The sequence below is a fragment of the Manacus vitellinus genome, unplaced genomic scaffold, assembly GCF_001715985.3.
Source record: "Manacus vitellinus isolate BGI_N305 unplaced genomic scaffold, ASM171598v3 scaffold_3_pilon, whole genome shotgun sequence".
Lineage (NCBI taxonomy): Eukaryota > Metazoa > Chordata > Aves > Passeriformes > Pipridae > Manacus > Manacus vitellinus.
The window spans coordinates 35059116-35075509 of NW_021940535.1; the positions used below are offsets into that span (position 1 = coordinate 35059116).

Below are 16394 nucleotides of genomic sequence, written 5' to 3' on the forward strand. Positions count from 1 at the left end.
ATTCAGGGCATCTGTTGTTCAAACAGCTCTGGAATAATGTTTAATTACCCAAGGGATTTTGGAGCCAACAATGCCTGCATTTCTTTCCAGTTCACAGGAATACACAATGCACTTCCTACTCAGGTGCTATACATTTTTTATATGAATGAAATGTATTCTCTTTTACAGCTAAAAAGTGTGCCTGTCAGTCCAGATCAGAGTCAGTCGGGGATACAGTCACAAACCTGTCAGAGTCAGGTAGGAGGGAGGACAATGTCTAGAGGTGGTATTTGTTTCTGTTAGATTAAGGAAGCTCACTGGAACTGCAATTTTGTCTCCCCAAAAGCACTGTGTGACTGCAACTGAATGAGGGTGATTTTCTTCTTCCTGCCAGGGCCAAGCTCAGGCAAACAGACAGGATTTGTACCACATAAGAGCAGCCTGGGAAGCTCTGAGTGTGTGATAGAAATGCATAAATATAGAAATATAAATGTGTCTGCACGCAACTAATGCCCCAAAAGGACACCTGAGCTAAACCTTGGTTGGTTTGGGAGCGTGATTTGGATACACTAACTGCTGATTGTTGAAAGTCCTTGGGCAGACAGACTGAAAAAAAATCCCTCTAATTCAGGTCTTCTCCAGTGACAAGGACTATAGAAGTGAGCAAACTCTTCCCTGTACAAGGGGCCTGCTCCCTCAAGTGGGGCATGGTTTGGCATTTTCCTTCCCAAGCCAGAACTGAAGCACATCGACAGGAGCTCAGCAGGGCCAGAGGGATGCTCTGCTCCTCCAGGGAGGAGGCAGCTGCTGGCTGGCAGGTCTGTGCTGCAGCATTCAGAGCAGGATTGGCACCAGAAGCAAGAGCCACCACACCCTGAAATGCCTCCCTACCTTCTCATACCTTTCCCTGGCACCCCAAGGATCTGGTCCTTGAGCGTGTGTGCAGATAATGCTACTGATGCCATTTGTATCTGGTAATTTTTTAAAGCTCAGTGATTTAGATTGACAAATGTATTCTGATTTCCTAATATGTTTTTCTTCACATCTTTGCTGTGTTTTTCCATAAGAATTATTCTGTTCAGCAGCTCGGGAAAAACAATCAACAGCTAGAAGGTATATTCCACTTCAGAATTTTGCACAGAATTAGAATGTCTCTTTTTTTTTCTTCCCTCTGAAAAATGTATTTGTCTCTGTGTTTCTCCCACTGGCACTATCTTGTAGCTCTGTGTTTGACCTGATATTCCATCATCCCTCCTGTTTTTGTTGATGTGTTTCTGTGAGGAGTACCAGGTTGGTCTGCCATGCTGATGTTACTTTTGCTCCCATTTTTTTCTTACAGCTGCACTGCTGTCTAAAGCCTCTTCACAGAGCATCTCGAAGGCTTCTGATGTTTGTAATGTTGCAAGTGCTCAGTGAAGCCCTCTTCAAACACAGTCATTGGCTGAGAAACACCATGAGAAGAGCAAAGAACTGGGGAGAAGTGGACATACTTGAGCAAACACTGCAAAAGGGATGAGATATTTTGGAGCTGCTAGGTTGAAACATTTGACTACATCACAGGCAGCAGATGAGGACAAATTTTTGACTTTTCTGCAAACCTGTGGGTTTTGACTGTAACTGAAGATGAATGTCTCATTGTATAAGGAGATGAGAAATCTTAGAAACACCAACAGAATACCAAAAATGCTGCAAGGAAATGAAGCTGATTCAGTTCTTGCCTTATTTAGTAATCAAAGAAGCTGCTTTTGGTAGCTTGCTTGTGAAAAAGTCTTTGTCATTTTGTTCCAGAAAGTAGCAACTTTATTTGAAATCAGGATGCCAAAACCATGCAGGGAGTGAGACAACTGTAAAAACTGTATTTTAGGACTGATTAGGGGTGCCCAAGCCCCTAGCTTTGGCAAGGTTCGATCAGAGCCACCAGCCTGTGCCCGTAGGTCCTATAAATAGAGAAATCCAGCTACGCACTGGTGGGATTTTTGAAGAGTGCCCAAGAAAGTGCTATTACATCCATAGTGGTTGAGTTGAACAGGTTTGTGTCATGGCAGGCAAGTCATCCTGCAGAGGATAATTAAAAGGATTATATAGTGGTATAGAAAGAGTCTGCATGATGAGTGAGCTTTTGGAAATATCTGGGAGCTATTTCCAGCATGACAGATACAAAGTTATTTGAGCTTGCTAGACAGAAAATTCCTTTTTTAATCCATCATATGAATAGGCTAGGTTGTTTCTAGAGATGGTGCCTAGATTTCTGTTTAGAGATAAGTTTCTGGACTCTACAGAGGGGCAGGTTTTCCCTGTAAGTTCAGGATGGATGTAGACTTTCTGTTTAGGATGAGAGATCCTGAAGCAGAGCACTGCTCCGTGCTGAATCCCATTCAAAGATTCACAGTCATCCAAGTCCTGTGGCCAGCTCCAAAGGGGAAGAGGGGGAAGAAAAGACATCAAGACCTGCCTGGCAGAAGGCTCTCTGCTCACTGATAGGGCTTGGCTGCAGAAGGAAAACCTGCTCACTACCAGTATAAAAATGTTATTAGGAATTTCTTCTGGACTTCAGTGCTGGCATTCCAGTGCCCAACAGGCATGAGAGAACAAAGATTCTCCATATGCCATACATCATAATGCATAATGTGTTTGTCCATTTTCCCCAAAAACTCTTTAGAAAGGCCAGAGAGAATTAAAAAAATCCAGATCTAAACCTTCCTTGTCTCAAATGTTCTAATCGTGCTGCTCTGACCTCTGTTCCTTGGTTTAGGTGCTAATCTCTGCTCTGCAGAATTATTCACCTTCTTTCTGAGCTGCACACACCCACCACAGCCCACCTGGTTTACTGTGTGCACCCCAATGGTAACCCCATTGTGCCATTAGCCCTTTCCAGATACCCATGTGAGAGGCCTGGCTTTCAGATATGTGGCAATACTTCTTTTTGCCACAGACCCTGTGTATGGAGGACTTTTCATTTTGAGGAGCCTTCAGCCCCGAGTCCTCGCAGAGGCAGCAGTAGGCAGGGCACTGCTGGTGCAGCCTGAGCAGGGCACCCACTTCCTGTCCTGGCCCTGAAACTTTATTTCTCTTCATAACATCTTGTAACTCCCATCAGGTGCTTCCACCTTCATCCACTCCTTTAAGAAGCTGGAGCCTTTGCCCTGGGTTTACTACACCCATTTTTTGGGGGATGGTAGCACCTGACTCCCAAGCCAGGGTGAATACCAGCCACTGCTTCAGGTCTCTCAGCAATGTGATGAGTTCAGCCTTGAAGGCAGCTGAGCCTCCTCTGCTGGCTGGCTATGCTGAAATGGAAAATATTGACTGCACGAGGCTTATGCCAAACACAACATGAGCATTTCCTACTCAACCACATTAGAATTTTTTGCTCATTCATGCTACAGGTTACAAATATACCTTCCATCCTCCTGGAACAGCCACCAGACAACTTGTGAGGTGAGAAGGAGGAAGGTAGGAAGTCCTGTCAGATAAAAAAAAATAAGGCATGAGGCAGAGCAAATGTGCTTTGGGCTTCATCAGCAGTTTTGCTCCCAAAATAGTCCTTAAGGCTCATATCTGGACAATGGTCTTGCATGGTGCCATCAGTCACTCTTCACCCCAAATTCCAGGTAACCCTGAGCTCCTGCACCAGCTGCTGATGCCTGCCTCTGTCTCTTGTAGTGTCACATCATGCTCCAGCAAACGGAAGAAACTGCAAGACCTTAGAGACAGAAGCTGTGATCTCTGTGAAAGCGTTTAAAATTTGGGCCAAATTTTATTTTCCTTCCTGGTAGGAAATGTCTGCCGAGGCACCTGTAACCAGGAGAAGAGGTCTGAGTGACAAAGGACATTAATTTTCTTCTTTTATAGGGTGTATAAAAGGAAAATGACACTAAGTAAAGACAAGGTAGGAAAACAGCTTATTTGAGATGTATAATAGATGTGCTATCTTCTTAATAATCCCACAGGACCTGATTATCTCAGTTTACAACCAGTTTAAGGCAAAATGCGAAAAAAAAAATAACGAGGCTGCAGTCATAACCATCACTTTAGAGGGGGATTATTCATATTATATTATAGGAAGTGGTGAATTACTAAAAGCCATCTCTGTGTCTGCATTGCTGCAATTACTCCCAATTACTGTCACTCACTCTTGTAAGGGATTTCTCGCCACTGTGTTTGCAGGGGCAGCCTCCCTCTGTGGGGACACACCAAACCTGGCCAGCCACACCAGCTGGGCAGTGCTTCCCATGTGCCACTGTCCCCCAGCTCACTGCTGCTGTCCTGAGGATGATGGTTTTTGGGGCAGGGCTTAGCCAGGCTGCTGGACAGGCTTTGCACAGGTGGGGATATTCTCTCACCACTATCACCCACTGCATCCAGCCTCTCCTTTGTTTGCCCTCAGCCTAATTACAGGTCTGGCCTTGCACAGGGTTGGCCCACACCAGGGACCCAGTCGAGGGTAGGGAAGCAGCTGCTGCACTGACCCTCAGCCCCAGGAGAGCAGCAGGTGGCACCGAAGCCTCCATTATGCTGCTTGCACTTAATCCTGGCAGGGGTGAATCGTTCATCCCAAGAAAGCCTCCACGTTTGTAAGAAGGGATCAGCTCTGGAGCAGCTCCCCAGCTTGGGCTGAGCTCCTCTGGTGCCATCTGATAATCACCTCCTTTGTCACAGCTTTTTCCTCCCCTCCCCTGTTGTTGGTTTGAGGAACTCCCATTAACTTGGCTGATTTCAAGACCATCAAAAAATTGGCTTGAGACTCATTCAGGTATTCACCCTGTTATACCTCTTCCAGCATCCAAAACTGGTGGGAAGAGGGAAAGGAGCAGTTTATGTCTGAGACCAGCTTTCCTCTGTGATTGTTATAAGTTGCCTCCCTGAAGACTCGAGCTCACAGTGATGTGAAGGTTTTTATATACTGCAATACACAAGTGGCTCTTGCCACCAAGTCCTTCTGCCCACTGAGCCAAGCCCAGGTGAGCATGCCCTGGAGATGGCAGCAGCCCTGGCTGGTGTCAGGCCTTTGCAGCTCTCTCACCGTGGCAGAGGATTCGTCTGCTTGCAGACATGGCCTGTGCCTGGTGCCAGGGTGCCTCATCCCTTCCTTGTCTGCTGGTGATCAGTGCCAATCTCCAGCATGTACCAGTGACATCCTGGTGCTTGCATTACCTTGAAAGGCAAGTAAGTAGGAGTAGTGCACCATGGAGCTGCAAATAACTACTCTGGAAATGCAACTTTATTTTCTGTTTTCATCTGCATCTGATGCACCATGACTGAAAACAAGAGTCATGCTTTAGAAAGGAAACAAAACTCAGTCTTCTCTTCATTTTTCATCTTTTTCTTTGAAACCTCAGATCCTCATTCCCTAGACACTCTCCTTTAGTTTTTGGAAGATCTGGGCACTGATAGGACAGAAGCAGCATGGTTCATCCTTCCCTCACAGATTCAGATATTTATCAAAAGCCTCTTATTAATGACAATAAACCAGCAAAACCCAAGTGTTTGCCATTATTGGGGGATTTTTTTCACTTACAAATGTGGCTGCCTGCATGGTCAGGACTGTTCCTAAGAAACATATGGCACTGATGCGATTTACCTTGGTGTTCTTGCTGCTGGTGATAGATCTGTTTTTTTAGATTTGCTTTTTTAACTCAAATGCTGGAGTCTGTTTTCTGAGGTTAGTGCAGGGATAGAGGACAGGAGGAAGCCACCTTGTTTGGCCAGGTTTGTTCTGCAGCATACACAGACAAATGCAGCCCACTCCATGCTGCCACCAGAGCCAGCCACTGTCTCCTCTGAGAGGGTAGCTTTTCAGCCACATGGGGTCAAGGGAGGCAAGGAAAGTTGAAGTCAGGCACAGCCAGGCACAGAGCTAACAGCTTGACTCATTTGGGAGACCTGTTTGCCGTTTCTGAGGACCTAAGAGCAGTGCCTTCCTGCTGATTAAATTGATTTCTTTCATGCATCTATTGAAGGCAGGAATTCAGTCTGGGTGGCCTCATGTTAATCCCATGAACATCAGCTCAAAAAGTATGAAATCCCATTAGATCCAAGCATCATTGTCTGCCTCTTGGTGCCTGGATGCTCCTGGGGACTGAAATCAAACCTCCTGTAAACCCTGGCAGGGAGATGAGCCTGACCAGCTCCCTGGGCCTGTGTGCAGGATGTGCAATCCCTGTGCCCTTGGGACCGACCACGAGTTCTCACTGGTGCCATTTATGGGGGCACTTTACCTGTGACTTACGGTTTTCAGGTCTGATTTGCACTGTTGAAGCATCAAGGCTTGTCTCTGGCTCAGGCTCAGGCCTATCTGTTTGGGATGGCTTGATGCAGGGGGTGGCTGAGGGGCAACATGGCATGGGAACACCCCTCTCAAACCCACATGTTCGTGGCAGCAACCATCAGCATGTGGCCCCCAACTGCACTCTTTGGAGAGGAGCTGGATTCAATGCCTGGTGTATGTTTTCCAGTATTTGTCTTTTCATTTTCCAGAGGGTTTGTGGGCTTTATGAGCACCCAGTGAATCTCAGGGTCCTTCTCCTCCCTCCAATCCCTACCCCAAACCAAACCTTTCTCCCTCTACTTGTTACCCTGAAAATTCCTTACCACTGACTAAGTTTTTCTCTTCCTCCAACCTCAAACACCTGCAGTGTCTAACACCCTACTCCTCCACTCTTGTTTTCCTCAGGATCCCTTGGTCTCATTTCTGCCTTTTAAGCTGCTAGGTTGTTGCGTAAAAAGATGGCAGAGCCCGTCTGGAATGTCCGGAGGTGCTCGGTTTCCAGTGACACCTCATAGGTATTCAGGCTGCCCTCCTCCTTTCTGACAAGCCCCATCTACAGTTTTCCTGCATAAAAAACTGCACGTCAGAGGGGAAAGACAAATGACGATAGCAATAACGTGGAAAAACATCCTCTGAACATCTGAGAGGGCTGAATCATGAACCACTTTTATCAAGGCGTACAAGAGGCACTTAAATATTAGCTGCTGCTTATAAATAATATTGGTATGTTAAATACACACATATTTTCACAGTTTTATAAAGCGAGTGATCTCTGTTTGCTTTCAACTGGAAATCATAAAGAAAAAATCAATGAGCTTATATCAAGCTCATATTATAGTCCTTGAAGAGTCAACTGACTCTATAAAAATGACTGTTTTCTAACGAAGTTATAATTAATTGGACTGAGTTGGCAAAGTTTAAGTGCCTTGTCATATTTTGATTGCTATGCAGTGCTAGAACTTATTGATTTTATAGAACACCCTGTAGATAAATGTAATGATTAATTTCATTTGGTTTACAAGAACAGAAAACTTCTATGCAGAACTGGATGCACTATTTTATTTTTTTCATTACTGCCTGTACCTGGCAGGAGTGTGGGTCTAGCTATGGAGCTATGTCAGATGGCCTGGCCTTCCCTGGTTCCTTATTTATTCCAAAGAAATTTCATTTTTCTCCCAAACTCAATGGTTTTTTTAATCTAAAGGATTTTGGAGAGATTATTTTTCAATATTTATTTCCTGGCTGTTTCTGTTTTCTTTCTGAAAAAAAAAAAAAAAAGGATGTTTTTAAGTTTTATTCCCTGTTTCCCTGTTTGCAAAGCCATCAGCCACAGGTCCAAACCCACGCCCAGCTCATGAACCCACTTCTAGGTCAGTGCTTGCCTTGGGGATGGAGAAGCTGGCTCGAGGCCCCTGCTTCAGAGCACTGAGTGTCTGGGGGCCCTGTGAACCTCCCTGCTCTGCCTTGGCACTCCTGGTCCCACGGGACTTCGGGGCTTCTCCCATGAAGAGATGCAGAAGAGGAACACTGCCAGGGCCTGCCCTCACGAGCTTTCCTGCTCCCTCAAACCCAGCTGGGTGGAGGGACAGCCAGGCCAGCTGCTGGAGGTCTGGCTGCTCCCAAAGGGGGGCAAGCCAGGGCTGTGATCCTCTTCACACACACTGCAACAGGGCTTGGCTTGATGTGCAGCCCTTGGAGCAATTTTTCCTGAGGCTCTGGGGTTATTTTTATCCCTTGTTGCAGCATTTGATGCCACATGACTGCCTCTGAATTATTTGGTTTCTTAATTGGCAGAGTTGATGTAAAAGCAAAGTGAGGGGAAAGGAAATACCAGCAACCTCCCTGGGGACACCCTGCCAAGCCTGGGGGTGACAGTTGTGTTCACTGGGAACTGTCTCGGCATGTTTTTATACCAGCAACACGGGGAATGAAAAGGATTTCAGGCCTTAATTTTGGATCTGTTCTGGTGTTCCCTCCCTCGCCTCTCCAGCTGTATTCTTGCCCCCACTGCTGGCACAGGTGTAAAGTGCATCCCAAGGTGCTGCCAGGCATCCTCCGTTGCTGCACAGGCAGCTTGGAGAGCCACTGACAGCTGGACTCCAAGCCCACATGGTATCAGCAATGTACCAGGATTAAAATCAAAGCTTTGATTTTTATGTTTGCCCTCAGAATGGATTAGTATTGAATTCCTGATCTACAAGGTGTTTAATGTGTCTCTGGATACCAACCAGCAGAGCAGAGATCTTCTGAGGAGCTTATGATGACCAGAAATGAAGACAGGAAAGTCACTTTGTACAGTCTGGATGGTAGCTGCTAAAATCATATCCCAGTAAGTACCCATGCACCGCATGCCTCCAAATCAGTGCTCTCTTCTGCTCCAAACACAGATGCTCATTTCTGTGTGATCTTAGGAACTCACATATGCCAGGTGTGTTTGAGTATCTAAAATAAAATATCTAGATCGATATAAGAGTAAATAAGAAGTGGCTGAGGATGCTCAAACCAGGCTACCAAGAGTAGCGTTTCTAAACCCTACCCCTCTGAGCAGGCAGTTGACAAGATCACCAGTCCTCTGTGTCACTGCTGTGATGCCAGATCCTAAACCACTCAGTTGGAGGGAAAACATAGTCCAGTATTAAGCTAAAATCTACTCTCCCACTGAGAACCTGAGCCACCCACGACCCAACACAAACCATAGCCTTTATTTACAGCATTGCCCTTTCTCCAGTGGTGCTCTGGGTTGCAGAGCAACCCTTTGGCTCTACTCCCCTCTGGCTGGTCCTTGTTGGAGCACTGCCTCACAAGTGGTTCCTAGGAGTGACTTTTTCCACGGCACTTTGGTCCTGGGAAGCACTGCTGACTGAGCTCAGTGGCTCCCGTGGGTGCGGAATTTCAGGCGAGGATGGCAAGGGCAATCACCAGGGCAGGAGGTGTCCTGCTCCTCAGGCTCTGCCTGGCAATAGCTCTGTGCCACTGGGAAATCCACTGCTACCAGGCTGCAATTTCCACGCTAGCAAAGCAAAGATTAGCAATACCACGAGCAGCACAGCATCGCTCAGGCTCGGGCAGAGGGTAAGACTTTCCCTGGGGGCCTGCAGGACACTCACCCAGGCAGAAGGCATTCAATTTAAAGGCTTACTGAAACAGTAGGGGTATTTAGTCCAGTACTTGCATGGCGTCATCCGCAGGCACTAATCACTCCAGGCTGGAAGGTGCAGCTTGTCCCACTGTTGGCACCCAGTCAGCCACAGCCATGCTCCCCACTCATCCTTGCGCTGGTGGCTGCCCTGGCACCAGGCCATTTGAAACATTATCCTGAATAACTGGGATGTCAGGAAAATTGTGAAGCTACACGCAGCCTGGGGCTCACCACTGCTTGGCTGAGCACTGGCTGTACATTCAGGGCTGCCGGCGGCACAGGAGCGGGGCAGAACGGGCAGGGAAGTTCTCACCAGTAGCAAGGGAGCCGAGGTGAGGAGTGAGCACCCTGGCACAGTCACCTGCCCCAGTGCTTCCCCCCGACCTCAAACTGTCACAAAAGCTGCCTCTGAACATGTCCACCAAGCTGCAGGAGTGATTCCTGCGACTGGCACTCACACAATTACTGTGCTTTGTGATCTAAAAATATGGTTAAAATTTTGCTCTTGAGATATACAGTAAAAATGTCAGTTTTAAGGGCTTTCTCACAATAGGGATACAGTTCCTGGTGAGCTGTAACTCAGCCACTGCTCTAGGGGGGACCGGAGTGGTGGCACTTGCCTGAGGCACTCAGGTGAACTGGAAAGGGAAGCAGGAGCTCAGCTGTGCCAATGGCAGCGGCTTTGGCAGCAGCACTGGATGTAAACCAACCACAGAGATTTATAAATCACTGTTCTTTACAGGCAAATTACTTCTCCTTAGATCAGGGGAAACAAAGTACCCAGGAGGGGAAGAAAATCTAACTTCTGGGAAGTTATCATGGTTTCATCCCAGAACATCTGCCAGCCCTGGTGTCAGTGCAAAGTAACAAATACATGGCACGAATCTGGGAGTATAAAAGATGTGTCATTACAAAAAGGAGTAGGAGGAAAATAAAGCAAGTTGACAGCTCACATCCTGTGCCATAATCCTAGAAATTGTTAATATTTACAAAATTAACAACTAATATAACCGATGACAATCTCACTCCTCCTGGTTGTCATGAGGATATTAACAGTTACCACCCGCTTCAAACTGGAAATATTACCCATCTCTGGAGCTCCTGCTGCTCAGCAAGCGTGGGGACAACACAGACTCGCCCTCCCAGCTTTCATACCAGCACCAAGCCATGAGCCAGTGTGGAACACCCAAGTGCTGCCGGGGCTGGAAATGCCTCCTGACCTCACTCAGCTCCCTGGGAGCAGAGGGTCTGGCAGAACAGGAGGAAGGTTCCTCTCTCTCCTCAGATCCTCCAGGGGCCCAGGATCTAGCCCCATGCACTGCACCACGGTGGGGAGAGCCCAGAGGAGGAGGATGGGGAGCACAGGCAGTGCTGGAGGGAGGAGAGGCGAGGGCCACGCTGGCTCAGATCATACCTCCAAACAAGCTGCCATTTCAGGAGAAATGCCCATACTGCTGGTGTGATTTGCCAGATGTAAGGCTGGAAGCTAACTGATGAACAGATGCTACAGTGTCATTTCCTTAACAGGAAAGACCTGACTAAAACCAAAATAAAGATGCAAAGGGACTCCATTGGAAACATATTCCCAGACTAACAATCATAAAAAGGTAAAACTTCAGAATCACAGTGCTGTTCCTCACATATTTTTTTAAATAGGAAAGAGACTAACAGCAGTGCCCATGTTCCCAGAGCTGAGATTTGTTTGTTTGTTTGTCTGTTTGTTTTTAACTGTTACCTGTCCATCAGGAGGACTGCAGGAGGCAATAATGTACTGTAAGTACAAGAAAAGTGTGGATGGTGCATGCACATGCAGGTTTTCTGGCTCCATTCTGTCTATCTTAGCAAGGAGAATTAATTTCCCAGGTCACTCTTTGCACAGGCACATCCTATCCATCTTATGGTAATTTAAAAAAGTTTCCCCTGTAAGAGTGCATTGCACTGTATGCAAAAAAAATAGCCATACTCTTTCCAGTTCACCATGTGCAAAATCAAACAGAGAATTACCAGCTTAATTGCTTTCAAAGAGCCCCCACATACTGGAAAGTTATAAAAAATAAATTTCCTCTTCACAGGAATAATTTTCTCCCCTTGAAGTGGCAAGCTGTTGGCTTTATCAGAGGGTGGCCCAAAGAGGCATCTGAACAAGTGACCATAAGAATGGATGGCAAAAATGTTCTTCTCAAGGCACCCCGAGACCAGGGATCTCATTGTCAACTAGGCCAGTGAAACAATACTGACCAGCAGACCAAAGAGTTGCCTTTCCAGAGCTTGGTGCTCCCACTGGCACAACACCCATGCTCACCTAGGGGTAGCACCCAAGGGCTCACTGGAAGGGGCCTCACTTTGATGGATCCTCTGGAGAAGTGACTACAGGGACCAGCAAAGGGACCATCACGAGCTGCAGTGCTCATTAACTGGTTCACCACAGTAGAAAACAGCAGTTCCTTTCCTTGAAGTTCAGTGGTGAAATAATTGTGACCCAGTAAAATAAAACATTGTTTTTAAATATTAAAAAAGCAATGACTTTAGAGAACAGATACATAAAATCATCACACATTAAAACTGTTGTGTAGTTTGCTCTAAGAAGCTGGTACCTTTTTAAAAACTCTAAGACCTTAGCATGTTACAACCCACAAAGTTTGCTTTTCTTCCCCTTGTCTTTTATTCTGTCCTGAGCCTCTGAAGAGCTACTCCTTACCCATTTTGTTTTCTGTTTGTAAAGCTTTATGCATTGCAGTTTTTCATCGTCTTCTCAGAACATTATCTTATTTTTTCATCTTTCTTTTCAAGAAACTTCTTTTTTTCCCCCATCTGCCACCATCTTCAGTATAATACTTCTCCCTTTAGGATTTCTTTTATCCTTCACATCTTTATGCCTTTCACTTACTCTTCCCCAGACCCTTCATTCCTGCTTTTGCTTGTCAAAACTGTGTTTCTTCCTCCTTCATGAGGGAAGAAGTGGGAAGGTTGGGCGGATTTTTTTGCTATGAACACCCAGGAATGCTCCAATCAATACTTCGAAACCCTGCAGAGGAGAGATTGCATGAGTCTTTCAACACTTTCAAAATTTGCAACTGCAGTTAATGGAAGTCTGACTAATGCTTGAAAATCATAAGCTTATTTTAAAGCAGTGCTGTAGCTTCCCACCAATAACATCATCAGGCCTTCCCCAACAAGCTTTTAATTTTACATCAGAGACTCTACTCCATGTTTTGAAACCCTTGTAGCCCTGTAGCAACTTCTTTTTTTTTTCCAAACCCCAGGACACAGCAGGTGACAGACACAGTCTCAGATACCACCTGAGCCTTTAGCTCTGGCTGGATTTCTGTTCAAGTCAAAGGAAAGCCATAATGCTGCCCCGCTTACAGACAACCATGTCCGGGCATACCCAAGGAGATTCCAGAAGAGGGGTGAATCCAGTTCAGCTGGAAGTGAGCGTACGTAAAACATCCTCAAGCCTCAAAGAAGCTGTCTAGCCACGGCTGCAGGATCTGTCAGGAGAGCAGTGGCTCCACCCTGAGGACAGTGCCACCCTCGAGGGAGGGCTTGGGTAGTGTTCAGTGCCAGGGAAGAGTCTACAGCCTCTTCACCCTGTCCTGATAAATGTGCCCTTGCTATTTATTTTGTTTCCAAAAAAATCTGTAATAGTAGTTTGGGGATCTTCTGACATTTCACTGTCATTTCATCAGGACTTCTTGTAGCACAATTATTATTGTCATTAGGTCTCCTCACGTGTTAATGCCTACATAACATTTAATTGTAAGTCCTTGTATCTTCTCTTTGGGGCTCCTCTCTTGCGGCAGCCGGTGGCAAGTTCATCATAGAGCAGGATCTTAGGGAGGTGGTGGTCCTTCATCCTGGAGACATGCCCTGCCCAGCACAGCTGTGTTCTCAGCAACATGACCTCAATACTTGTGACTGCTGCTTGTTCTAGAACAGATGTATTGGTCACATAATCCGACCAGTGATGTTTAGGATTGTGCGGAGACAGCGTTGATGGAAGCGTTCTAGGAGTCGCAGGTAGTGGCAGTAGATGACCCATGATTCAGATCTGTATAAGAGAGTAGACAGCACTATGGCTCTGTGAACACTTATACAAGGACTCCCTGAAACATCTCAGCCTTGGCCACATTGGTCTTCATCACTGGTCTACTCTGGCCTCCAATCGGGAGGTTTGGAGAAACACCATCTTTAACACTGCTGATGCTTTTGAGAACACACACAGGATCACTCTTGAGGAGAAAAGACAACGCAGAAAGAATCGTGCCTTGCAGAATTTACCACCTAAGGAGTCTTTGTGCTGTGCCTTTTGCAACCGGACGTGCCTGTCTCGTATTGGCCTTTTTAGCCACCAACACGCTTGTAACAAACATGGGTAGAGCCCTTCCCAAATCTTTGTTCGCGAAGCCCAGCCATGATGATGATGATGATTTAACTGTGAGCATTCCAGATGGGGGCCAGTTCTTGCTGGGAATTCTTAGCATGCAACCAACCTAACACCTTCATGGGCCTGTTTCAGTTGGACCTGTTCCCTAGACAAATCACTTAAGAGGTCTGGAAAATCCTCTGCAGAGCTTGCAACAGATAGAATTGACTGCTCCTGACAAGTCTACCATTTTTACTGTTCTCCATCTGCCTACCAAGACTGCCTCATTCTTCTGAAGTACTGAAGACCACTTAAAATGTGTCTAAAGCTTGATGCCAACTTCCTAGCCCCACTTGCCAATTCAAAAAATCTGTTGCAAAATATATGTCAATACATTTATTCCTAGACTAAGGCAACCATGTTACTTAAATGCTGGGGTAATCCTAAATGCGCTGGAGAGGATGGTGCTGATAATAGAATCTTCAGACACAAAATGGCTTTTGCAGAAGGTATCACTTCTAGCATAAGATATTTAAAACCTTTTCTTCTCCCACTGAACACCACAGGCCTGTCTCGGCAGTCTGGGCATGCTTCCCAGCTTGCTGTCCGGATAGCAGCCGACTCTCAATGGGTTGCTCGGGTATGAAATTCATGGAACTGGAAATCAAGGGCAGGAAGGTCCCAACACGAGCGATCTAGGTATGAATATCTGTTCTTGCTTCTTGAGTTCCCTCGTTAGCTTTTGTTCTCCTAAGACTAAAACTGTTTGGAAATCACTGGCTTTTAGGTTTTCCTTTCCCACTGGTAAGACCTGAAGCTATTTGAGCTGTTGAACAATTTGCAGTTTCTGAGCTTGGTTGCAGTGCCAGCTTTGTATAGATAAATATAGAACCTGTGGCATTTTCAAAAGCCATTTGGAATAGCTCTTCAATATAAGCACTTTCAGCAGAGATTAAACACATTATTTGGGTTTTCTGCCTAAAGAAAAAAAATCACTTTAAAAATTGGCAGAATTACCAGTTTCTTCAATGACAAAGTTCTTTCCCCAAACTGGGGCTGGCAATTGGCAGCTCTTTACAAAGACAATTTTTTTTTTTTTTTCTTTCCTGTCTCCCCTTCCCTACTCTTTGATTTCAAAATAACCTTCAAGGCAAAAAGAGTAAGATACAGCAACATTAAAAAAAAAAAAAGAAACTGATTAAAATTTTCCCCTCTTTAAACAAAATGCCTTGCATTTTTACTAACTTGTATCAGATAAAATGCTACCACATTCCTACAGAAGAAATTAACACCTTACAGGAAACTGGACACATTATGTTCCTCAAGGAATTTTCTATTTCAGAAGTCCTACTGAAAAAAACCAAAACAACAATACAAATTAAAAACTTTATTAAAATCAATTGGAATATAATATGAAATTTAGTATCATATAATATAGGTGTAAACCCCCTGATATTAACAGCATGTGACACATGTGAAGAGAGGACATTAATATACATATAAATAGAAAAGCTAAAATATGTTCGACAGTGATGTATTAAATGGCTACATAAATGTGACCATAATTAGGAGAATATATAAATTTGTATCCCTCTAGCAGTACCTTCTAAAGCGGTATACATAGTAAATTGCATTTAATTCTAGTCTCTGCTTTCTTATAAGCAACAGAAGATGTGAGGGAATATTATAAGCACATGCAAAAGAAATGTAGAAGATATAAAAACAGAGGCAGAAGCCAGGCACTTATTTGTTCTTGGCTGCCAGAGGCTTACGGCTGATCTTCTTTGACTTGTCATTGTTCTTCTTTGGAGGTTCAGGGTTTGCCTGCATGTGTCTGCCATAAAGACTGTAAGGAAATCAGACAAAAAAAATTGTGATACAGGATTTTACTCTGCAGCACGTTAAACAATGTATCTAGTTACTAAAAATAAAGTAAGATCTTTATTTTGTCTCAACACACTGAATTTTCTATTAGATCTCGCTGCAGTCATTAACATTTGGTTTTTCGTGACTTTTCAGGGTAGTAACACCAGTAAAAGCAGGCCTTTGGAGCAGTGAAGGAGCAATCAGTTTTGCCTTAAGAAACTAGCAACCTTTATTCTGCAGTTATGGGATTAAGGCTTGGAAGGCTGCAAGGATGTGTATTCAAGTAGACAATGATAAAAATTGGGTTGAACTGAAGAGATAGAGTGCCTGCTTAGAGCAGAGTGAGCATCATCCCTAACCAGAAAACCCAAGGGCTTGATAATGTGACAGAGAGCAATGGTGTCACAGCAGCCTTTGCTGCTCACACATGATTGATAGCACTGGGACAGCTACCAACACATCAATGCCACATTAGTAAGTACCACTGATTAAATGTTGACAAAGTATCCTACAATTAAGACACTGGCATTCACTGTGAAGCTAAATAGACTACATGGCTGAGAGGATCTTGCTAAATATCACATAGTAATTGATAGATAATTTATGAGTAATCCCGATTAAACTAAATTAAAAACCTACCCAAAATAAACACAGCTTAAATTTAACTTCCCTTATCGACATAATGTGCTTTTCGAAGACGCGCTTTGCAGGTTTTGGTTGGGGTAATTTTCTTTATAGTAGCTGGTATGGGGCTGTGGTTTGGATTTGCACTGAAA

At 45.0% G+C, this 16394-nt stretch overlaps 1 protein-coding gene across 3 annotated transcripts in view; it reads right to left on the reverse strand.

Annotated features, from left to right (window-relative positions):
- Positions 1-15124: 15124 nt before the first annotated feature.
- RSU1 (Ras suppressor protein 1) overlaps positions 15125-16394 on the reverse strand; it is a 101952-nt gene continuing 100682 nt past the window's right edge. For 2 of the 3 annotated variants that reach the window (XM_018075189.2, XM_018075190.2), the window contains exon 9: positions 15125-15598. In XM_018075189.2, the coding sequence (XP_017930678.1) occupies positions 15496-15598 (103 nt within the window). In that variant the 3' untranslated portion in view covers positions 15125-15495. The remainder of the gene's footprint in view (positions 15599-16394) is intronic. The other variant, XR_001920957.2, reaches the window with a different exon arrangement.